The following is a 24,538-nucleotide window of genomic DNA, read 5'->3' on the forward strand; positions in this document are numbered from 1 at the left end:
GCCTCCCCCGCGCGCCTCCCAGGCCCCGCCCCGCGGCGCCGCGCACGCCTCGTCCCGGCCTCCCCCGCGCGCCTCCCAGGCCCCGCCCCGCGGCGCCGCGCACGCCTCGTCCCGGCCTTCCCCGCGCGCCTCCCAGGCCCCGCCCCGCGGTGCCGCGCAAGCCCGGTCGCGGCCACCACCGTGCGCCGAGCCTGGGCGGGGCGGGCAGACGCGGGTGGGGAACCGTGAAGCGAGGTGCCTGCCGCTTTCCCGGCGCCGGGTCCCGGGGCCGCCATGGAGCCCCGGGCGGTTGCGGATGCCGTGGAGACGGGGGAGGAGGACGTAGTTATGGAGGCTCTGCGCGCATACAACCGGGAGGTGAGCGGGAGTTGTGGACGCGGGACGTGCAGGGAGGAGGTGGGGCCGGGTGGGGTCCGCACGCGTGGCCGGCGGCGGGGGCGTGAGTGGTGAGCGTGGCGAGGGGCTGAGGGTGGAAGGGAGCGCGGCGGGGAGGAGCGCCGAGTCTCTGAGGAGTTGCTGTGGGGGCTGGTGTGTGGGGCTGGGGCGCCATCTGTTCCGAGCGGTGCCTGCGGCCTCAGCTCCCTATCCACGGAGCCCGGGTTCTGCCTCGGTGGGCCTGCGCCTTCTGAGCCTCTGGGTCTCTTTGCAGAACTGTCAGAGCTTCACGTTTGATGATACCCAACAGGAGGACAGGAAGGTGAGTGCTCAGCGAAGGGTAGAGGGGCAGGGACGGGTGGCCCAGGTAGAGGAGCCTGGTGGAACCGCTCTTCTCCCTGCCCACAGAGACTGGCGGAGCTGCTGGTCTCGGTCCTGGAGCAGGGCCTGCCACCTTCCCGCCGCATCATCTGGCTGCAGAGCATCCGCATCTTGTCTAGGGACCGCAGCTGCCTGGATTCATTCACCAGCCGCCGGAGCCTGCAGGCACTTGCCTGCTATGCTGGCATCTCCGCCTCCCAGGGCTCAGTCCCCGAACCCCTGGACATGGATGTTGTGCTTGAGTCCCTTAAGTGCCTGTGCAACCTTGTGTTAAGCAGCCCCGTGGCACAGGTGCTGGCAGCAGAGGCGGGGCTCGTGGTGAGGCTCGCAGAGCGAGTGGGGCTGTACCGCCAGAGCAGCTTCCCGCACGACGTCCAGTTCTTTGACCTGCGCCTCCTCTTCTTGCTAACGGCACTTCGCGCCGATGTGCGCCAGCAGCTGTTTCAGGAGCTGCAGGGAGTGCACCTGCTGACCGAAGCGCTGGAGCTGACGCTGGGAATGACCCCTGGAGAGCGGCCCCCCGAGCTCCTGCCTCCCCAGGAGACTGAGCGAGCCATGGAGATCCTCAAAGTGCTCTTCAACATCACCTTCGACTCCATCAAGAGGGAAGTGGATGAGGTGAGAGCTGATCTGAGCCTGAGGGTGGGGTATAACAACTTGGACGTTTCTTGGACGTGCTGCTTTGCCAGGTACCTTCAAATTTCTCCACGTCAGACCAGGAGGAACTCTTAGCCTGTCAAGAGAAGGCAGGGAGATGGCCATCCGGGACAGGGCCCTCAAGGAAGTTTTCTCGGGGAGTTGGAGAGCATAACTGGCTCTTGCAGCTTGGCAGGAGGGCTGATTGGTTGGGGGAGGCTGTGAGAGATTCATCACCATGCCTCTGTGAGCATGGGCCTAAAGCGCAGAGCAGCTCCAAGGGGATCCGTCAACGTTCTTAGTCAGGAGAGTCCTCTTAAGGTTGCGTGGGAGAGGACAAGCACCCAGGTGTACAGTAGAGGAGGTGTGTAATTAGCGCACGTGGTCTTGCAGTGGGCCAGACGGTAGAATCTCAGCTGGCAGCAGTGGGGGCGAGTGGGGCTCTCTCTCTCACAGGAATCCCTTTCTCTTTGGTCAGGAAGACACTGCCCTTTACCGGCACCTGGGGATCCTGCTGCGGCGCTGTGTGATGGCTGCTGCTGCTGGAGACCGCACAGAGGAGTTCCACGGGTGAGGGTGGTGCCTGTCGTGCGGGGGGCGTTCTGCTCGCAGGTCCCCCTGGTGGTTCCTAGCTCTAGAGAGCCTTCTTTCATCTGGGTGAGACGGATGTCAGTGTTTCCGGGGAGCTCCAGCACTTACGGTACACGGCTAGGACGAGCCGTGAGTCCGGGGATAGGAACGTGCCGGTGGACTTTGGGTGGTGTCACGGACAGTACAGTATCTATAATGCAGCACGCTATTCACTTCCATCGTTGCTGACCTACGCGTAGGCAGGTTCTGATTTTTGACTGCGTTGCTTCGACCCAGAGGTGTGGTAGGTTGGGCATTTGCAGGGAGTGCTCCCCTCAGCTCTGGTACCTGGTGCTGTTGCTCAGGCCCCTGACGCTGGTTCATATCATGGCCCCAGCAGGTGGTGGCAAGGGTCGTACCTGTGTTAGGGGGTTGGATTTACCAAGTGCCCCTTTCACCTGTCCCCAGCCACACAGTGAACCTCCTGGGGAACTTGCCCCTCAAATGTCTGGATGTTCTTCTCACCCTGGAACCCCACGAAGGCTCTTTGGAGTTCCTGGGAGTGAACATGGATGTGATTCGTGTTCTCCTCAGCTTCCTGGAGAAGCGTCTGCACCAGGTGGGCAGGGGGAGCTGCTGTGGCTCTGGTCCAGGCTTTCCCGAGCAGCTGTGGTCGCTGCTTTTTTGTAGTGCACGCTGGGAGGTGGAGACCAGCTCCCCAGTGTGATTCAGGTGACGCTCCAGCTCCTCCACGGTCCGGCCACACAGGAGCCCGGACCCTCCTCCCTGAGAAGTATACGGAAACAAGTGTTCAGAGTCTAGCAAAGTACTCATTTTTTTAGATCTCTTTGTGGGTCTTCGAGTGGTCCTGAGAAGCCCGCCCATCCATAGTCCCTGCTTGTGATCCTAAACTCAAAATGTCACTGAGCACAAGCAGCCCTTGGTGATGAGCATCAGCTGTGCCTTGGCAGCCCTAAGGGGACCCACAGGACCTTCAAGCCAGAGGCTCCCTGATTCCTGCGGCTGCACCACAGGGCATTGACCAGCCAGTGCTCTAACCAGCCCCTCTGGCGTTTGCAGACATATCATGCAAGCTACAGAGTGTGACAGACTAAGATTCAGTAGGGCCCCGGGGAATCCACATTGCCTGCGTGCCCTGGGAGGTGCTTTGTGTGCTGGCGGTACGCTAACAGCTTGGAACACTCTGTTTTCCCCACCATTCTGGTGTAAAGGGAGGAAAGTGAGACTCACAGCAGTTGAGTGATTTGCCTCAAGTTGCAGGGCATGTGAATGGCCCCGAGTTAGGGTCCACGCCTGTCCTTTTCGAAGCTCACACACACCCACTGCCCTCTCTTAGCCCCTCAGCTGGGGCCCCTGTGGCAGGGCCTCGTCCCGAACGCCTCCTGCCAGGACCATCTGGTGCATGTGCCTAGCTCCCCTGGCCTCGAGTCAGATGGGCGCAATCCAGTGACAGAGGCTCCTCTGCAGACGCACAGGCTGAAGGAGAGTGTGGCCCCCGTGCTGAGCGTGCTGACGGAGTGTGCCCGCATGCACCGCCCCGCCAGGAAGTTCCTGAAGGCCCAGGTACAGGGCAGAGGGGCCGCGGTCAGGCCCTGGTCAGAGACCCTGGTCGTTAGCCAGGCCCAGACTCAGGGACAACTACATCCCCAGGTGCTGCCCCCGCTGCGGGATGTGAGGACCCGGCCCGAGGTGGGGGAGCTGTTGCGGAACAAGCTGGTTCGCCTCATGACGCACCTGGACACCGACGTGAAGAGGGTGGCAGCCGAGTTCCTGTTTGTCCTGTGCTCTGAGAGCGGTGAGTCGGGGGGCCGGCCCCTTGCCTGCCCCTCTCCAGCCCCTCCCCAGCCACGTTTGCACACTGACCTCTGCCCTACCCTTCAGTGCCCCGATTCATCAAGTACACAGGCTACGGGAATGCTGCCGGCCTCCTGGCTGCTAGGGGCCTCATGGCAGGGGGCCGGCCTGAGGGCCAGTACTCGGAGGACGAGGACACGGACACAGACGAGTACAAGGAAGCCAAGGCCAGGTGTGTGCCCCCCCACATCCTCGGGCTGCCCTCACCCGGCCCCTATTCCTCTTCCCACACCCATTTGGGCCCGTAGGGTGGGCAGGACAGGGTGTGACCAGCAGGTAAGACCTTACAGAATCAGGCTGCTGTTCCCAAGTGACATGTATTCTGACATCGGGGTGTTTTGTTGAGAACACAGGCTGAAGGGGGCCGAGCAGTGCGGGGGACCAGGTGGTCCAGATGGCAGGAGCTGGTTACCTGCTGCTCCAGGAGGAAGGGCTCTTCTGCAGTTGCCTTGCCTTCCCCGCACCCAGGAAAATGGGTTTCTTGCCATTACAAGCCCAGGCAGGAAGATAAGGAACTCCACCCACCCCACACAGCCCTCTTTTGTCCTGGAAAGTCACTAATGCGTTCCCCATGCTCCCTCTCTTGTGAAACAGCATAAACCCAGTGACTGGAAGGGTAGAGGAAAAGCCACCCAACCCCATGGAGGGCATGACAGAGGAGCAGAAAGAGCACGAGGCCATGAAGCTGGTGAACATGTTTGACAGGCTCTCCAGGTACGTGGCCTGGCAAGGAGGGGCCCAGGGCTGGGACAGAGAAGGACCCACGTCCTGTCTTGCGAGCTGCAGGAAGTGGGATCAGAGTGGGGTTTAGGTTCTGGCAGGGCTGCATTACTAATGTTTGAAATCACCTGTCTTGGAGGAAATTCCCTAGCCAAGGGTTAGGGCTGAGATCAGTATTAGGTCCATTTTTTACAGTTGATGAAAACTGAGGCCCAGAGAAATTAAGACACTGCCTAAGGTCTCAGAGCTTAGGTAGCAGTTAGGATTTAGGCCTGACTGAAACAGTTCCCACCCAGGCTTCCCCAGTAAACAGGAGCAGCTTGGTGGAACAGAAGGTCGCAGCCAGGGGTGAGCAGGACCCCTGCCCATCCCTACCACGCCTTTTCCCCGCAGGCACAGAGTCATCCAGCCCATGGGGATGAGTCCCCGGGGTCAGCTCACATCCCTGCAGGATGCCATGTGCGAGACCATGGAGGGACAGCTCTCCTCGGACGCTGACTCGGACCCTGACTGAGAACGGCTGCTCTTCTGCCGCCCTTCAGAACTGGTGCTGCTTCCAGAGAAGTCCTTGGGGCCAGGACCTGGAGAAGCCACATCCCTCCCTCCAACTTGGAGACCCTTTTCTCTTTACTCCCAGAGTTCTATTTGTGATTTGCCTTTGGTCCATTTTCTTCTCTTTAGGGCTGCGAGGGTCTTGTCCTACGAACTCTGGGAACTCAGCCTTGCTTTCCGCAAATGAAGTGGTTTCTTTTATGTGTGCCTGAGGGCAGGGCTTAACTGAAGGCAAAAATGTACATGGGTTTGGGAGGGCAGGGGCTGAGTGTGGGTGCAGGCCGACACAGCACCTCCACAGCTGGCATGCAGGCCCAGAGCTGGCGTTGGGCAAGCACCACATTTCACAGGGGAAAGAACCTGCTGGAACTTTATATGCTAATGCCGGAAACACACTTCCAAGGTATGATCTGCTGTTTTTGTCCCCAATGAGTGCAGGGCTGGTAGCCTCTTGCATTCTCGGTCCTGGCTCAGTGCCCCAGTTCTCTGGTTGTGACAGCTGAGTCTCGATCCTTCCCACTGGTTTCAACCATAAATATATGAAGGAAAACGTCTCTCCTGAAACCATAAGTCTAGATTTGTATCATGCACCACAGAGCTTCACGGAAACATTATTCTGGAATAAAGAGTTCGAGGCAAGAATGTGTGTGTGTGAATATATGTGCAAGATATCAAGTAAAGGCACGTTAAGTAGAAATAGAATTATGGTTTTCTTACAATTCAGCACTTTTCCCAGATGAGCATGCGTGTCTTGTTCTTGAAGAGTGAGGCCACCAGGTCTCCTGAGGAGTCTGTCAGATCTGCTCCAGCCCAGGGGCCCCGTGGGGAAGACAAGATGCCAGGAAGGAGGGAGCACTGGGGGCAGGGTTGGGGCAACCACAGAAGAGGCCTGTACAGAAGCAGGGAGACCACAGTATGTTCTGCCCAAACAGCAGTGTGGCCTGAGCACAGGTCAGGGAGCCAGGCAAGGTTTCCAAATAAGTACTGCCTTCTGTCTTAGAGGTTAATTCTAGCAGCATTACTGGAAGAAGGCCTGGTGGGGGAGAGTAGAGACAGGGAGACAGGAAGCTGCTGGAATGGTCTGGAACAGATGAGTTTCTGGGGGTTGATATGAAAGGCATTGGGGTTGCGTGAACAGGATGGGATGACCTTCATGAGGGGTGCTGGGTGCTCTGAAGATGCCGTGGACTTGAGCTGGAAGAGGGCACTATGCCCATCTCCGAGATGAATCAGGGACAAATGTTCTCAGTCCTCGGGTTGTTTCAGTAGAGGAGAGACACCCACACACCCGCAAGCTCCCCTTTCCACGTTCATCTTCCCTTTCAGGAGACAAAAATGAAGGGATGCCCAGTTTCTCTATTACAGTTTACTTCATGCCAGAAATGAAGGACAGTCTCCAAAAATAAACCTAAAGAGGCCGACGCGCTAGAAAACCCTAGTGCATTACCTGGGACCCAGGCCCACACCTGGGGTGTGACTGGGGCTGCTCAACCCAAGTGGACAGATGCTGAACCTGCCCTTCAGATGGAGTCCAGTCTGGGGTTCCAGGTTGTCTGAGTCCAAGAGGTTGAGCCCAAGAGGTTCAGAAGAACGCTGTGGCATCAAGAGCTTCAGCAAAAGTCAGGCCAGGCAGCTCCTGCACATCTGTGGCTGCGTGGCCCTGAGTGCACAGATTCTTACGAGCTGGGAAGACACTCCAGGGGCAGCCTCAGGTCGCATGTTCTGGTCCAGCCAAAATCTGTAAGCGTGCCCGAGCTGTTCTTCAGGCAGAGGGCTCGTCAGAAGTGGGCAGTGGCTCCCGTGTAGCCATTTCTGGCGTGAGAAGCAGCCCTCACTCTCCTAATTTGTCCAACCATCAAGCTGGAGCACAAAGGAGAGAGGAAACTGATTATCTGAAAACATACCTGGGCACATCTCGGTCTGGAATTATTTCCTAAAATGGAAGCTTTTCTGTCTGCAAATGCTGCTGTTCAACCAAGTTAAGACGATGCCAGCAGGGCTGGGCAAAACTGGGTGGGTAAATGGAGGGCTTCGCTTAAGTAACCAGTCGAGATGTACCCAAGTGCATTCACTGTTTGGAGAAGTAATCCAACTTAGACTTCAGCTCATCCCTTAGTGTTTATTCTTGGACAGCAACTCTTTTAAAATAAGTCAACCCCTAAAATCGTTAACTTTACACAAATTTCTGTGGAACTAGAAAATAGCACAGGTCAAATCCTATAGGACTATAATTCCACAAGTCTATAGAGGATGCTTGACTTTGTCTTGCTGTTAAATGGAAGTAGGAAGTCGGCCACCCAAGGCTCCTATGTAAGCTGCCAGGCGGATCTGACCAAGATCTCTACTCGCCTGTGAGCGAGGCATCTGCTACGGTTCCTCTCGAGGTGTAAAGTGTAAGCATCCGTGTTAGCCAGACTCTGCTTCCATTAAGTGACCCAGCAATGTGACTTTAACATTTGATGGTCTTTATTTCCCCCATATGATGAGATGAGAAATGGCACCGTCCTACATCTTACCCCTAACAGCCAAACTCTGGATTGAAAGGCAATGATGTCTAATATCATGAAAACAATATAACTGCAAAGTCATATCTTTAAAAAGCCTCATATTCTTCTTGCTTTGGTTCAAATTGGTAAGAAATCAGGCTGTAGCCAGAGGCTGGGGGCTTTTGCCAGTGGAGGTGAGAGGAAAGGGCTGACTCATGGCCCTGAGTCCTGAAGCAGTCACGGCCAAAGGGTGAGAGGTTTCCCAAGCCAGCAAGAACATAAATTACAGCATTCTGGTGAAGTCCACCTTCAGCAGTGTTATACCTGGCTGTAGTCATAAATAATCCTCTTTGAGACAACTGGACTTTAAATGCTTAATGCTGCCCCCTGTAGAAAATAACCCCTCACATCAAGGCTACACATGCTAGCTGATTCTCATGGGAAACCGCATTTTCTGTAACTTCGCTTGTTTATAGGAGGTTTGACATCTAGAGAGATCAAGGCTCTCTGACTTTCTATGCTCAGCAGATGATACGTCAACTCCTCTCACTCTGATTATCTCCTAAAAGCATCATCCCACACAGGTTCAGAGAACTTCAGAACCACATCTTATCCTGGAGTGCTCCTTCAGTTTAGGGCACAAAGACAGCTGAAGTGTGACGACTGCAGAACGACAGCCCTGTCTGCCTGGACCCTCGTCTCCACTCTGCCACTCGGCAGGCACGAAGCATCAGTTTCTTCATCTCTAAACAGAGGTATTAAGAAGCACAGCACCCAATTCATAAGCACACAGATGGCGCCAAACAGTGTCTGGTACAGGGTTAACAGCAATATTACCTATTACTGTTACTGTTTTGGCCAAAGAGGGCGCCACTCCAGGTTGACCAGACCCCAGAGTAGAAGAGATGGCCCCTCCCATGACTCTCAGCAGCCCCTACCTTTCCAGTTTCCCGCTGGATGAGGTCCCGCATCTCCTCCGTCCAGCCCAGAAGCTCCACCAGCCTTTTCACACCGTGAACCACGTCCCCCAGCTGGACCACATCCCTGCCCCGAGGATGCCTAGCCAAGGACCCCACCAAGTCCCGGTTGATGAGCAGTCGGGGCACCGAGCTCCGCACGGCCTCAGACAAGCTGGCGAAAGGTTCCACCTGAAAAATTGCCCAAACGTGAGGAGCACAGTGCCCGCCCTCCCAAGCCCTCAGGACCTTTCTGCCACAGCCCCTGCAGCCTTGGAGGGACAGCACAGACTGACAGTGAGACCTTGGATATGGAGAAAACCCAGCATCCGTTTCATTTCTTCAGTAGCACTCCCACCGCCGGGTCTCGATGCCCTTGTTCCCCCCCACCCCAGCCTCCCTCTCATCCACTCCCCCTTTCTCTTCCGACATCTCCTGGATCCTGTGGGTCTCCCTGCTAAAGCTCATGCACACCATCTTACCTGCCCTCCTCATCCACACTCACCAGTGACACGACAGCTCGTCTATCTGGTCTCGCTCCCTGAGAGCAAGGGCCCGGCGCCTCACAGAGGGGCCACACTGAGGGGTTCCTGACACACACACTGCAACAGGGCCTGGCACACAGCAGGCAGATTCACTGAAAAAGCACACAGCTCTGGGCCTCTGACTGGCTGGGGCCCCCGGGCACAGGTCTTTCTGGCCCCTCTGCCCCTTGGTGCCTGCATCCAATCAGGCACAGCCCATTCCAGGGTCTCATCACATCCTTTAGAAGCCTCCTGAGCTTCAAATCCGGATGCATCTCCCAGGCACCACAAACACACGTGTGCAGGACTGAACTCAGCATCCCTGACCCAGATTCCACCCCCCAGCAAAGGCCCTAACCCCCAGGAACGGACAGACGCCTCTCTCTTCGGTCCTCAAAGTGACGCCAGGCTCCGAGTTCAGCCGTTCCCGCTCTGCCGTCTCTCGTAGCCCCGCAGACTGACTGTGCTCAGCCTCCTGGACATCTGCTCACTTCAGTCCCTGTCCCCAGGTCTCTCTGATCCCGAGGATGACCAGCTGCATCCCTGGTTTCACTGCTTCTACACAAGGTCGGTCTCTGGGATACGACCTGGGAGGCCTGCTCCTGCCTCATGTCTCCCACACCCCTTCCCCTTGCACACTGTGCCCACCTGCACCCTGGATACGTCCAACGCTGAGCGTCCTCCCTGCTCCCCATTTGAGGCCGGGAACACCTCTGCCTCCTCGCATGTTGAATCCACTCATCTCCCAAAGGTGTGGCCCCAGAGCGTCTGTCCCACCAGCCCCACCTCCTCTGCCTCGTCCCGCCAGCCTCCTCCCCACATGTCTGTGCACCACAAGGCCTGCTGACAAACCTCCAGAGAGGTCCCAAGGATGAGCAGCAGGTCCGCCATGGGGAAGTCAGCCAGATGCAGCAGGAACCTGTGGGGCAGCATCTCCCCAAAGAATACGATGTCGGGCTTCACAACGCCAGTGCAGACCGGGCAGCGTGGGACCCTGTCCACCCTCACGTCGGCCTGGGGTGACACAGAGAGAAAGTGGGCCCAAGGAAGCTGTCACAACACACTTTAAACGGAAAAGGCAAAAACAGCTTCTTATTGAGAAACTGTCCAACATTCCACAGCTGAGACAGTACTACAGTGAAGCCCCCTGTATACAGTGAACCCAGCTTCAGCAATTACTGACACTCTGCCAGTTTCATACAGCACCCCAGAACTTGGGGAGGTTGCTGTATTTGAAAGCAGATCCTGGACACCATACGCTACACAACACATTGAACACTACGCTCTGCACCTGGGGTGCTTATCAGAGACATGCAGGTGCTGAGGAAACACAGCTGACCTTGGAACAACACAGGGGTCAGGGGCACCAACCCTCCGCACAACTGAAAATCTATACAGAACTTAGTTAGTTAACCCTCTGTACAGATGGTTCCTCTGTACCTGTGGTTCCGCATCTGTGATTCAACCAACCATGGATCAAGTAGTCCTGGGGTACACATTTATTGAAAAAAAATCCACATATGAGTGGACCCACACAGTTCAAACCTGTGTTCAAAGGTCAACTGTATTGATTATCTAGTCCTCAGAAGTACTCTGTAGGCATTTGGCCTACTACAGGCATTATTCAATGAAAATGACGGTATAAATTTGTCCCTGATTTTAGCTGAAGTGATCCTGACATCATCATCTCAGCCCTGAAGACATTCAGGTCGCCTTCAACTCACTGGCTGGAGTTATGAGTCACAACATTTTCCACAGACCTCCTCCTTGCAGGCCAAGGTGAAGCAGATGTAAGCTATTGTTATATCCTGCTACACTTGGATTCATGCTTGGGCTAGACATTAGAGGAGGAAACTAAGGAAAAAGACACCTGGCTTCTAAGATAAACCTTTACAGCTAATGGGATTTGTTTTTGCAGCTGAACCCAGTAAGGAGCAGCAGAAACAAGAGACAAAAGAGATGGACTATGAGTCAAAGACTTCAGATATTAGAAGATACAGATTAAAAACTACATTATGTGTAAATTTTTAAAGACAGGCTTGAAATATCTTTTGGAGATAGAAAGCTATACAAAATAATGTCATGGGTTTGAAAAAGAACCTGATAGAACTTCCAGTAATAAAAAGTAGAGTATCGAAAATTAAAGCTCAGTGGAAGGGTTTTATCCTCTATGACAGAATAGAATATCGATAAACTGGAAAGTAGATCAGGAGAATAACTCAGAATGCAGCCCAAAGAGGAGCAGGATGGGTGTAGAAAAGAGCCTCCAAGGGCTGCGGACACTGTGAACCAGTCTCAGAGGTGTTCAACCCAAGGTCCAGAGAGAGGACAGGACATGGTGGGGCAGTCACTGTCTGAAGGGATCATGACTGAAGATTTTTCAGTGAAAATGAAAGATATCAAACCTCAGATTCAGAAAGCTCTACAATTTTTAAGCAGAATAAACAAAAGGAAATCCATATGGAGACATACCATAGTAAAGTGCAAAACTCCAAAGAGAAAAGTTTTTTAAAATATGCAGAGAATAGATAGCAACAGACTGATTCTAAAGTTGATATGGAAAGCAAAAGACTCAGAATAGCCAACACAATCTGGAAGAAGATGATCGATGAAAGAAAAATATGGTAAGTCAGGCTTCATTAAAATTAAAAACTTCTCCTCTGTGAAAGACAATGTCAAGAGGATGAGATGACAAGTCACAGACTGGGAGAAAATATGCAAAAGACACATCTGATAAAGAACAATAAGAAAATGGGCAACCCAGTTAAAAAATGAGCCCAAGACCTCACCAAAGAAGATATACAGATGGTAAATGAGCATATGAAACAAGTTCAACATCATATGTCACTAGGAAATTGCTAATTAAACAATGATATTCCACTACACACCTATTAAGAATGGCCAAAATCAGAACACTGACAACACCAAGTGCTTATAAGGATGTGGAGCAACAGGAACTCACATTCACTGTTGCTGGGAATGCAAAATGGGGCAGCCACTTTGGAAGAGACACAAACTAAACGTAGTCCTACCGTAGGATTCAGCAATCACGCTCCTTGGTATTTACCCAGAGGAACTGAGAACTTATGTCCACATAAAAACCTGCACATGGATGTTCATAGCAACTTTATTCATAAATGCCAAAGCAATCAAGATGTCCTTTAGTAGGTGAATGGATAAACAAACTGTGTTACATCCAGCAAATGGAATATTAGCCTAAAAAAAATAAAAGTGCTTATCAGGCCATGAAAAGACATGGAGGAACCTTAAATACATAATGCTAAGTGAAAGAAGCCAGTGAGAAAAGGCTGCATATTGTATGATTCCAACTCTATGACGTTCTGGAAAGGGCAAAACTATGGAGACAACAAAAAGATCTGTGATTGCCAACCTAAATGTCCATCAACAGAAGAATGGATAAAGAAGATGTGGTACATATACACAATGAAATATTACTCAGCCATACAAAATAACAAAATAATGCCATTTGCAGCAACATGGATGGACCTAGAGATTACCATACTAAGTGAAGGAAGTCAGACAGAGAAAGACATATATATGATATCACTCATATGTGGAATCTAATTTTTTTTAATGATACAAACGAACTTATTTACAAAACAGAAACAGACTCACAGATTTCAAAAACAAACTTATGGTTACCAAAGGGTAAATGTGGTAGGGAGGGATAAATTAGGAGCCTGGGATTAACATATACACACTACTATATACCAACAAGGACCTACTGTATAGCACAGGGAACTCTACTCAATATTCTGTAATAACCTATATGGGAAAACAATCTGAAGAAGAATGAATATATGTATATGTATAACTGAATCACTTTGCTGTACACCTGAAACTAACAAAACACTGTAAATCAACTACACTCCAATAGAATTTTTTTTTAAATCAGTGGTTGCTAGGGGTTGGAGGCAGGAAGGGAATAGGCTTGAGACTGATTAGTGGATACAGGGTTTTCCTTTGGGGTGATGAAAATATTTTGGAATTAGATAGAGGTGGGTTGCACAACACAGTGAATGTACCAAATACCAATAAACTGTACACTTTAAAATGGTTAATTTTATGTTATGTGAATTTCACCTCAATAAAAAATAAAAGACAGGATCCTGTGCCACGTCGATATTTCAGAATTTCATCTTTATTTAAGATTTTCCACTCTATCTTACTCTACTTTAAAAAACCCATTCTAGGGACTTCCTCAGTGGTCCAGTGGTTAAGAATCCACCTTCTGGGGCCTCCCTGGTGGCGCAGTGGTTCAGAGTCCGCCTGCCGATGCAGGGGATACGGGTTCGTGCCCCGGTCTGGGAGGATCCCATATGCCGCGGAGCGGCTGGGCCCGTGAGCCATGGCCGCTGAGCCTGCGCGTCCGGAGCCTGCGCGTCCGGAGCCTGTGCTCCGCGACAGGGGAGGCCACAACAGTGAGAGGCCCGCATACCGCAAAAAAAAAAAAAAAAAGAATCCACCTTCTGCAAGGATATACAATGGAGAAAAGGCAGTCTCTTCAATAAGTGGTGCTGGGAAAACTGGACAGCTACATGTAAAAGAATGAAATTAGAACACTCCCTAACACCCTACACAAAAATAAACTCAAAATGGATTAAAGACCTAAATGTAAGACCGGACACTATAATACTCTTAGAGGAAAACATAGGAAGAACACTCTTTGACATAAATCACAGCAAGATCTTTTTTGACCCACCTCCTAAAGTAATGGAAACAAAAACAAAAATAAACAAATGGGACCTAATGAAACTTAAAAGCTTTTGCACAGCAAAGGAAACCATAAACAAGACGAAAAGACAACCCTCAGAATTGAAGAGAATATTTGCAAATGAATCAACGGATAAAGGATTAATCTCCAAAATATACAAAGAGCTCATGCAACTCAGTATCAAAAAAACAAACAACCCAATCCGAAAATGGGCGGAAGACCTGACCTAAATATACATTTCTCCAAAGAAGACATACAGATGGCCAAGAGGCACATGAAAAGATGCTCAACATCACTAATTATGAGAGAAATGCAAATCAAAACTACAAGGAGGTATCACCTCACACTAGTCAGAATAGCCATCATCAAAAAATCTACAAACAGTAAATGGTGGAGAAGGTGTGGAGAAAAGGGAACCCTCTTGCACTGTTGGTAGGGATGTAAATTGATACAGCCACTATGGAGAACAGTATGGAGGTTCCTTAAAAAACTAAAAATAGAACTACCATGACCCAGCAATCCCACTACTGGGCATATACCCAGAGAAAACCGTAATTCAAAAAGACACATGCACCCCAGTGTTCACCGCAGCACTATTTACAATAGCCAGGACATGGAAGCAACCTAAATGTCCATCAACAGACGAATGGATAAAGAAGATGTGGTACATATATACAATGAAATATTACTCAACCGTAAAAAGGAACGAAATTGGGTCATTTGTAGAGATGTGGATGGACCTAGAGACTGTCATACAGAGTGAAGTAAGTCAGAAAGAGAAAAACAAATATTGTATGTTAATGCATATATGTGGTACAGATGAACCAGTTTGCAAGGCAAAAATAGAGACACAGATGTAGAGAACAAACATATGGACACCAAGGCGGGTGTGGGGGTGGTGGTGGGATGAATTGGGAGACTGTGATTGACATGTATACACTGATGTGGATAAAATAGATAACTAACGAGAACCTGCTGTATAGCACAGGGGACTCCACTTTGCTGTACAGTAGAAACTAACACAACATTGTAAAACAACTATATGCCCCCAACAAAAAAAATCCACCTTCCAATGCAGAGGATGCGGGTTTGAGCCCTGGTTGGGGAACTAAGATCCCACATGCCTGTGTGCCACAATTACTGAGGCCACGCACTCTAGAGCCCACGCAGCACAACTAGAGAGAAGCCCGCATGCCACAATAAAGAACCCACATACCACAACGAAAGATCCCGCATTCCACAGCTAAGACCCGATGCAGCCAAATAAATAAATAGATAAATAAATAATTTTTTAAATAAATTTAAAAAATAAAATAAAAATGTTAAAAAAAACATTCTAGGATAAAGAAGATGTGGTATATATAGATATATACAATGGAATATTACTCAGCCATTTAAAAGACTGAAATAATGCCATTTGCAGCCACATGGATGGACCTAGAGATTATCATACTAAGCAAAGTAAGTCAGAAAGAGAAAGACAAATATCATAGGATATCACTTATACGTGGAATCTAAAATACCAGACAAATGAACATATCTATGAAACAGAAACAGACTCACAGACATAGAGAACAGACTTGTGGTTGCCAAGGGGTAGGGAGGTGTGGGAGGGATGGATTGGGAGTGTGGGATTAACAAATGCAAACTATTATATATATAGGATGGATAAACTATAAGGGCCTACAGTATAGCACAGGGAACTATATTCAATATCCTGTGATAAACCATATAAACCATAATGGAAAAGAATATGAAAAAGAATATATATATGTATAACTGGTCACTCTGCTGTACAGCAGAAATTAAACGCAACATTGTAAATCAACTATACTTCAATAAAATTTTCTAAAAAAACCATTCTATTCCCAAATATTCCCAGAAGTACACAGAGGTGTAAACATGGGTATCATTACTGTATTATTTTTAATAGTAAAAATCACAAACATCATAAAATATCCCACAACAGGTGAATTGCTAAATGGAATGCTCTATAGTTACTAAAAACAGTAAGTAGAGCTGTAGTTATTGACACAAAATATCCATGAAATTTTGCTCAGTGACAAAGCATGTTGCACAATATTAGTCTTAATGATCCCATTAATGAAAAAAATTGTAACTGTGTGTGGGTGTAAGTACCCAGAAATGTGCATGTATGTTTGTATCTTTCTTTTTTTAAGGCCTGGAACATTATACACCAAACTGTTAAAAGTGGGCTACAGGAACTGGATGAAGGCAGATTCATTATCCCCTATATATTTCTCTATTGCGCTATTTTTTTTTTAATCTGAAAAGATCCTATGGCCCAATAAGTTTATATTTACAGGTACTGGGAGTTAGGACTTGCACATTTTTAAAAAATTGAAGTACAGTTGGTTTACAATATTGTGTTAGTTTCAGGTGTACAGCAAAGTGATTCGGTTATATGTGTGTATATATATATATATATATATATATATATATATATGTGTGTGTATGTATACATATTCTTTTTTTATGCTTTTCCCTTATAGGTTATTAAAGCTATTGAATGTATAGTTCCCTATGCTATACAGTAAATTCTTGTTGTTTGTATTACCTTAATTTTTTACAAGTACATATTACTTTTCTAATTTAAAAATAAAAACATTTTCATAGTATTACTGTTCTGTTGTCCTTCTGACATGATGCTTATGAAACACCACTTCTCCAGCTTACTCCCAGTGAGAAAGGCAGAAGGGAGAGAACTGTCCGTGTGACAACTCACCCAAAAGTCCTCCCCTGGGAAGGTTCTTCGGCAGACGGTGCAGGTGGCAGAGGCAAACGATCCATGAGCTTCAACGAGCTTTGAGGCAGGGATGCCACATGCTGAAATTCAAACCAAAGCTAAGTGTTGCTGCCCCCAGCTTGGGCAGAAGCCCCTTAGTGTAACCTCTGGGCTCACCAGGCCCTCCAGGAGTCACAGCCCTTGGTGGAAGCCCGACGGCCCCGCCTCTGTCACCTACAAACGACACCCCCCTGATCAGAATAAGCTCAGGGGTGAGGCTCCAACATGAAGCCGAATCACAGTTAAAACAAAGCCTGTGAAAACACAGTAGAAAAAACATTTAAGTCCAGATAAAATTACACCCAATACTAAGAAAAACATTTTCTGTGCTACAGACACCAAGGAAAAGTGAGAAAATATTATAAATACATTTCCAAAAACCTGTAGAAAAACAGACAAAAGGTAACTTATCATGAAGTTTTTGTTATCACCATCAGCTTTGGAAGGCTGTAGGTACACAGACCTGGTCCTAGCTGCAGTGGTTTCCCACCGTCCTCACTGTACATATGCTGAAGCTCACAGCCACACACTCCCGCCTTCCCACAAGGCCTGCCCTGCTGCAACTCCAGGAGAGAGATTGTCCCCATGGGGTATTCACTGCTGCCTATGTGGTTCCAAGCTGTAGAGTCCTTCTAGCAAAGAAACATTTTCCTGGAGTTGAGATAACTCCATTTCTCAAATCACAACACATCCACAGCCTGGCTGAGCTGCTGCTGACTTGCTGAGAGTTGCCTGTCAGCACCTGTCAGCATCACTGCACGGAGGAAGAGGCCCCGGCAACTGCTTCTCTAGGGTGCACGGCCAGAGGTCAGTATGACAGTATGACCCATGAATCACTGGTTGTGGCCACCACCTAGACAGTCAAGAAATCACCACACACTAAGTTTGATGATCTTAAGGAATTATTAGTGATTTCTTTGTGCGATAATGATATCATGGTCGTGTTTTAAAAGTCTTTATCTTCTAAAGATATCCATTGCTGGATTTATGTATTAAATTTATGACAAGAGGGATCTGCTTCAAAATAGTTGGGGGTGAGAGAGAGGTGGGGGTAGGACACAGATTAAACAGGACTAGCCATGATGAGGTGATGAGGACATGAGGATTCATTACATTCTTCTCTTCATTTTTGTGTGCTCGGAAAATCCCATAATGAAAACTTTAAAAAAGAAATCATCAGGGGACTTCACTTGTGGTCCAGTGGTTAAGAATCCGCCTTCTAATGCAGAGGACATGGGTTTGATCCCTGGTTGGGGACCGAATATCCCACATGCCGCGGGGCAACTAAGCCCACGTGCCACGACTAGAGAGCCTGTGTACCGCAACTACTGAGGCCACGTGCTCTGGAGCCCATGCGCCACAACTAGAGAGAAGCCCACGCACCGCAACAAAGATCCTGCATGCCGCAACTAAGACCTGATGCAGCCAAATAAATAAATAAACAAATATTTAAAAATATATACATATAAAAAGAAAAGAAAAGAAATCATCGGATCAGAAGCCCCCAATGTCAACTTTAGTTCTATTCCAAACTCACAGCCTGGAAAATGGGTCCACCAATGAGGTCCGAACAGTGATACTTAAACACAGAGAGGACATTTTTTGGGGGGGGACAAAGGCAAAACTTTTTGGCTCAAAATCAGTCACAAGGATGGGGAATAAGCACTAGGCCTCAGCCCTACCTAAAAACAGGCACCTGAGCCTTCCCTGCAGGAGTGAGAAGATGTGAGACAGGATGGAGGTCTCACCTCTCTCAAGCCCGTCGATGTTCTGTGTGTAGAGCCTCAGAAGCATCCCCTTGTCATGGAGCAGTCGCAGGAAGTAGTGAGTGGCATTAGGCCTATAGTTCCCAGGGTACAGCTCCTTGGCAAAAGCGAAAAATGGCTTGGGATCGTGAAAGAAAAATGAGAGCTCAAAAATGGCCTCGGGGTAGGGGATCTTGTACTGCTGGAGGTTGCTGTAGTAGCCGGTCCCTGGAGATCTGCAGAGAGAAGCAAGAGGCTCTGAGCCCTTCAGGAGAGAGCCGGGAAGTGGAGTGAGCCCCAGGCAGCCAGGGAGGAGCACGGGGACTGCACAGGCACCTGAAGTCTGGGACGCCGCTGGGTGTGCTGATGCCGGCCCCCACCATGACCACCACCCTCTGGCAGGCTCTGGTTTTAATCAGCTCAGCAATGTCCTGCAGGAGAAACTTCTGACTGTGGCCTCCACTTCCAGAGACACTCGAGGCACCGGCAGAAAACCATATGGGCCTTCCTCCACCTGCAATACTGACAGGAAAAGGAGAGCAGCCAGGTAACCGATGATAATCCAGTTCATGCTAGAAAGAATGAGCAATGTCTCCCCTCCCCCAACCCCACCGCTGAGAATGACCACACACTGCCCTCCTGCCCTGCAAACGACCACCTTTCTTACCATGCATTAAATACAAACTCAGAAATCAAGACGTATTTCAGGTTAATGGCAACTGTGCAAATAAGGAAAGTATCATTTCACAATTCCTGTTATCAAAGGCTAGTGCTGAAGGCTCAGGCTACAGCCACGGAGCATCCCTTTGCGGGGTCTCTGGGGATACTCTCTGCAGAGCCATACACCTAACATACCTGGGATGTGACAAATACTCAGTGACATTTAAAGAAAGTTAAACATCTCAGACTTTACATCAAATATTACCAGGATGATAAGTGGGTTGAAGAGACCATTCCAAAAACAAACATTCAAATCCTAACAGTGAGGGGCTCAAACCGCTGCAGAGACTTCGACGTTCGCAGCTGCTCAGGAGGCTGCTCGTATTACACAGCAGCCGAACAAACCATATAACCCAGGCAAGGCACTGGGTGGACTGGACCTCAGGGGTCTCCCCGCAAAACTCTAGAAGGCTTCTCAGGTCATCTCCAGAAACCAGGAGCTGAGACACTCCCAACAAGTTTAACTGTTAGGGGTATGAGATGGTCTTCCACAAGAAAAAAGAGCAAGACACACAATAAACAAGTCACAGGCTTCGGAGAGGCATCAGGACTCGGTAAGTGACTCCAAACCCAGGAAAGCACCAGGAAGAAGACAAGAGCAACACAGACAGCATAGAGCCTGGAGCGGAACCTGAAAAACGTCCCACTGAAGCAAGTCTGCAGCCACTGGGGGCGTGCAGGCTAGAGCCGAGTGTGGGCCTGAAGGCCTTCTGGGTTTACTGATCTGCTCTCGGAGCCCTCATCTGGCAGCTGCCTGAGCTGTACAACTTCATCACCTCCTGGTATCACTCTGGCAGCTCGCCCAGAGTTCAAGACGGCCAGCCCCCACACACAGGGCACCTTCCTCACACCCCAAGGGCTGGCAACTACCACACCAATCCTCCAGGAGAAGGGCCTGATGACCCGCCTCCAGGACAGCGCCCTTGGTGTAGTCCCCTCCACCCTGACAGGAAAAGAGATTAAACAAACTGAAATGACAACCCTCCCCAAATGACTGATAAATCTAAAGTGAATACAGACATACATGAAGAACATAGGGGTAAGACAGGAATAAAGACACAGACCTACTAGAGAATGGACTTGAGGATACGGGGAGGGGGAAGGGTAAGCTGGGACGAAGTGAGAGAGTGGCATGGACATATATACACTACCAAACGTAAGGTAGATAGCTAGTGGGAAGCAGCCGCATAGCACAGGGGGATCAGCTCGGTGCTTTGTGACCGCCTGGAGGGGTGGGATAGGGAGGGTGGGAGGGAGACGCAAAAGGGAGGGGATATGGGAACATATGTATATGTATAACTGATTAAATTTGTTATAAAGCAGAAACTAAAAAAATATATATATAAAAATTTTAAAATAAAAATAAATAAAGTGAATACAGACATAAAAACAGGAAACAGAGTATTTCTTTTACTCATTTGTGATACAAGCAAGAAATACGCACCCTAAAAGCACATCTTTAGATACAGGTCAGGACAATCCGGAGCTTATCTTCCAGGAGTGTGACCCTAACTCACTCCCTTGTTTGCTCTGTCTTTGGTTTTTCTCTTGTTCCTGCAAAACCTGCACAGACCCACCTGCTTACACACTGCTGGTGAGGTTTTCCTAGACGCCCTCTGCCCCCCAGAGCACCCTAACATCTTAGCACAACACACCCCGACCCACGGACAGCTTCAACCCCGCTACTCCCTCTCAAAGACCCCTCCTTTCCTGGTTCTTGTATACACCCTAAACCCAGCTCCTTTGCCCAAAAAGACCTTTTTCCACCTCAGCACGTCCAAAGTCTCCCAGAGTCAAGGCCACCTCCTTCATGAAGCCACTGCCGAACCCAGTGAGAAGTCACTTCGCCCTCCTCTGCAAGGTGACAGTACTGGCTCCCCCTCCCCCTTTAGGGTGCCTGTCACCCCTTCCCCTCCTGCACTCTCACACTCCACTCTGGGGTAAATGACAGTGCAGCTCAGGGGCTTGCTGGCCACTCAGTCCACTTGTGACGCCTCTCCTGACACACAAAGCATCATCTTGGTTTTCCAAAGAACAGACCTCAGAAAGGTGTGTAATGAGAAAGAGGAATGTGGCAAGGGAAGGCAGGGCCGAGGGCACCAAAAGGAGAGGCAGAGCCCTAGCTCACTGCCTGTCTCACCAAGTCACTCAAGCACCGTGAGCCTCAGCTGCCAAAGCTAAAAGGGAGCCAGAGACGATTCCTACAGTCTTTTGAAAAAAATCCATCGCTGTAAACCTCCCAGCAGAAAGTGCAGGAAATACATGCAGCAGGGAAAACAATGCTTCCCCACTCCTCCCCAGGCTCTTGCAGAGATGCCCCTAGATTCTGAAGCAAGTTCTGCTGCATCAAAGACTTGAATAAAAGCACCTGTCAAGGCAGCTCTTCTGAGTGCAAGTCAATGAAATCTCCAAAGGGGGTTTTCCAATAAAAACCAGTCAGATGGTTAGGAAGGAAAGAGAAGGTTCTGGTTCCAACTACAGCTATTAAATGCCCCCCTGCACACAGCATCAACAACGTCTATTCACCTAAGGTCCTCACCCAAACATTTACTGAGCTCCTCCTAAATGCAAATTATTATGAGAAATACAAAAGGAATGAGATGGAAGTTGTGATACTGTGATTTATAATAAATATATATTTTGGTCTCTCTCCCAGAACCCTCTGAATTTCCTAAGAGCAGCGGGCGCATCTTTCATTACAATATTCGGTCTTTTGGCCTCAGTTCCTAAAATCACTTCAGAGCCGTGAAGGTGAAATGGGTGTCTTGTTATTCATAACAAGCCTCTTACAACTACACTGAGTTTATGTTAATGAGGTGACTGTTGGAAATCCCCTAAGGATGAGGATATTGTTGCCAGGGGAACCGACCACAATTAGAGGGTTGGAGCCTCCATGAAAACCCAAAAGGAGGGCAGAGAGCTGCCAGGTTGGTGAACCAGAAAACTTCCACGTGCCAGGCCCTAAACTCCACAGGGGGGCTTCCCTGGTGGCACAGTGGTTGACAGTCCGCCTGCCGATGCAGGGGACGCGGGTTCTTGCCCCGGTCCGGGAAGATCCCACATGCCGCGGAGCGGCTGGGCCCGTGAGCCATGGCCGCTGAGCCTGTGCATCAGGAGCCTGTGCTCCTTAACGGGAGAGGCCACAACAGTGAGAGGCCCGCGTACCGCAAAAAAAAAAAAAAAACTCCACAGGGACAGAAGCTCCTGTATTGAGAACCCTTCCAAACCTCGCCCTATATACATATCTCCTCATCTGGCTGTTCATTCATATCCTTTAATATCCCTTATAATAAACCCGCGATCTAGTAAGTAAACTGGTTTCCTGAATTCTGGGAGCCGCTCCAGCAAGTGAATCCAAGAAGAGGAGGGGGTCGTGGGAACCTCCGATTTGCAGTCAGTTCGTCAGAAGCACAGGTGAACCTGGATTGGCAGCTGAAGTGGTGTCAGTCTTGTGGGACTGAGCCCTCAACCTGTGGAAGCTGGTGCTATCTCCAGGCTGACAGAGTCAGAATTCAATTAAATTTGACACCCGGTCGGTGTCTGTGGAAAAGTGGAGAGTTGCTTGCTGGCGTTGAAAAAATACCCATGTTGTAGAAGTCATTACCATTGTTGAGTGCCTACTTGCGTGCAAGGTATTACTCAGGGTACTTGATGTGTATTTCTCACCTACATAAGTAAAACGTCTGTCGCTGAAAAACACCTGGCAGAATTTTACCGAATGTCTAGAATATACTGAATGACTTAAAGTATATGCTACATGGAATGAGAGTTACTGGGAGTAGGGGTGCTCTGAGGGGCAAGCATGGGTGGTGCCTGGGAAAGGGCAACAAAGGGCAATTTCTTATACGAGCCCTAAAACACAAACTCGAAAGGCACAAATTCCAACTTGCAGACAGCCTGTGCAAACGGACTGCTCCTCGCGGGCACCCTCCAGACTTCTGCTTGATGGCGGGGGCAGCGGGGTGGGGGGAGTGGGAGCAGGGTTTACTGAATGATGGCGGTCTCCTGATCAGCACCTGGTAGCCCAGGTCACTATTTAGCCATGCCCCACCCACACAACTGCCTGCAGATTCTGAAACTGGAATAAGCCCCACGGAGGCAACAGTTTGTCTGACCCCTGCTCCATCCTCGCATCTAGAACGGTCTGGTAGATAATGAGTCCAATTAAAAGTTTCTTGGATGAAAGAAAGACTCCTCCTTGGTACTTCTTTATGAAACTCTTCGATATTTTTGGTAGTTGTGTAAGAAGGCATTAAATGAACGTACTATTATTTACGTAAACACTTGGCCATTAGTGGGCATTTAAGTTAGTTTCCTAACTACCCTGATTAGCAACTATGGGCCTTAAGATTTTTCCACTTGTAGGTTCAGTTCCTAGACAAGGACTCAAAATGTGCAATTATTGTGTCTGAACCTGTGTAGGGGTATGAACATACGCTGGTGGGAGTATTAACTGCACGACCTTTATGTGGGGCAGTAAAATGTAGACGCAGGAGTTCCACTACTAGAAATTTATCCAAAAAATGAGGTACAAACAAGGTTATTCAACACAGCATTATCTGTAATAACTAAAGATTAGAATCCACTTCAACAAGAGACTCGTTAAAGTATGAAACATCCATATAATGGAATTCTACAGATTAGTATAAAAGGCTCAGAAAACATCTGTTTAGAATGGAAGTAACTCCAAGACATGTTAAGTAAAAAAGGACAGGTACAGAAAAGAATCTAACTAAAAAGGGGGCGGGATGTCAAGAATGAACAAGTAATGTTGCTTATACACGCCCAAAATACCCCGGGAAGAAACGAGAAATCAATGCCATGGGTGTCTCCGGAACACCCTTAAGGGCCGCGTGAGCAGGGACTTGCCATTTTCGGGTCCTCCAATCGTCCCGCCGACCACGCAGAGGGAAGCCTGACTCCCCCGCTCGCTTGAGGGGGTCAGTCTCCGCCCTGGGCCCCGCCCGCCACCCCCGCCGCCGCCGTCACCCGGAACAAACCGAGGCCGGCGGGTCCAGGGCCGCGCACCTTCCAGGCCCCAAAGCCTGAGGGCTGGAAAAACTGAACAAGCCCACAGCGCCATGGTCCTCCGCAACCCGCAGCGTCAGGTGTCCAGGGGTCACGTGCGCGCCCCGCCCCCGAGCGCGCGCCACCCCCGAAAGTCCCTCCCCTGCAAGCCCTTATCACACCCTCGCGCTCTCTTTCTCCACCTCCAGCGTGCCCCGCCCCTCTCGGTGCACCCTCGCCCCGCCCCAGCGCGTCCTTACCACACCCTCGCGCTCTCTTTCCCCGCCCCCCAGCGCGCCCCCCCAACCTCGGTGCACCCTCGCCCCGCCCCCGCAAGCCCTTACCACAGCCTCGCGCTCTTTCCCGGCCCCGGCAGCCCAGGTGGAGGTGGACGCAAGGTGGGGCCGTTTCCTAGTCTGATGATCTCCCTCCTCTGGTACCCGAGACCAA

General features: G+C 49.8%; 2 protein-coding genes across 10 annotated transcripts; one reads left to right on the forward strand and one right to left on the reverse strand.

Moving 5' to 3' along the window:
* The first annotated feature begins 144 nt into the window (after nucleotides 1–144).
* On the forward strand, nucleotides 145–5,772 carry RIC8A (RIC8 guanine nucleotide exchange factor A). 3 transcript variants are annotated; one of them, XM_060103288.1, is made up of 10 exons: nucleotides 146–357; nucleotides 650–697; nucleotides 784–1,374; nucleotides 1,871–1,962; nucleotides 2,431–2,581; nucleotides 3,451–3,546; nucleotides 3,634–3,778; nucleotides 3,865–4,009; nucleotides 4,432–4,551; nucleotides 4,951–5,771. In XM_060103288.1, the coding sequence occupies exons 1-10, from the start codon at nucleotides 274–276 to the stop codon at nucleotides 5,069–5,071; spliced, it is 1,593 nt and encodes a 530-aa protein (XP_059959271.1). In that variant the 5' UTR covers nucleotides 146–273; the 3' UTR covers nucleotides 5,072–5,771. The 3 variants fall into 3 exon arrangements, with proteins under 3 accessions (XP_059959272.1, XP_059959271.1, XP_059959273.1); XM_060103290.1 differs by having other exon boundaries at nucleotides 147–357; nucleotides 1,195–1,374; XM_060103289.1 differs by lacking the exon at nucleotides 3,451–3,546 and having other exon boundaries at nucleotides 145–357; nucleotides 4,951–5,772.
* SIRT3 (sirtuin 3) lies at nucleotides 5,694–24,190 on the reverse strand. 7 transcript variants are annotated; one of them, XM_060103297.1, is made up of 7 exons: nucleotides 24,082–24,190; nucleotides 18,698–18,875; nucleotides 18,365–18,597; nucleotides 16,557–16,657; nucleotides 9,928–10,089; nucleotides 8,534–8,743; nucleotides 5,726–6,969 (listed from the first exon to the last, which is right to left on the reverse strand). In XM_060103297.1, exons 2-7 carry the CDS (start codon nucleotides 18,742–18,744, stop codon nucleotides 6,949–6,951), a joined length of 774 nt encoding a protein of 257 aa, XP_059959280.1. In that variant the 5' UTR covers nucleotides 18,745–18,875; nucleotides 24,082–24,190; the 3' UTR covers nucleotides 5,726–6,948. The 7 variants fall into 7 exon arrangements, with proteins under 7 accessions (XP_059959277.1, XP_059959280.1, XP_059959276.1 ...); XM_060103293.1 differs by having other exon boundaries at nucleotides 24,110–24,182; XM_060103298.1 differs by having other exon boundaries at nucleotides 18,698–18,883; nucleotides 24,110–24,181.
* Between the last annotated feature and the right edge of the window lie 348 nt (nucleotides 24,191–24,538).

This window comes from Mesoplodon densirostris, chromosome 7 (assembly GCF_025265405.1).
Source record: "Mesoplodon densirostris isolate mMesDen1 chromosome 7, mMesDen1 primary haplotype, whole genome shotgun sequence".
NCBI lineage: Eukaryota > Metazoa > Chordata > Mammalia > Artiodactyla > Ziphiidae > Mesoplodon > Mesoplodon densirostris.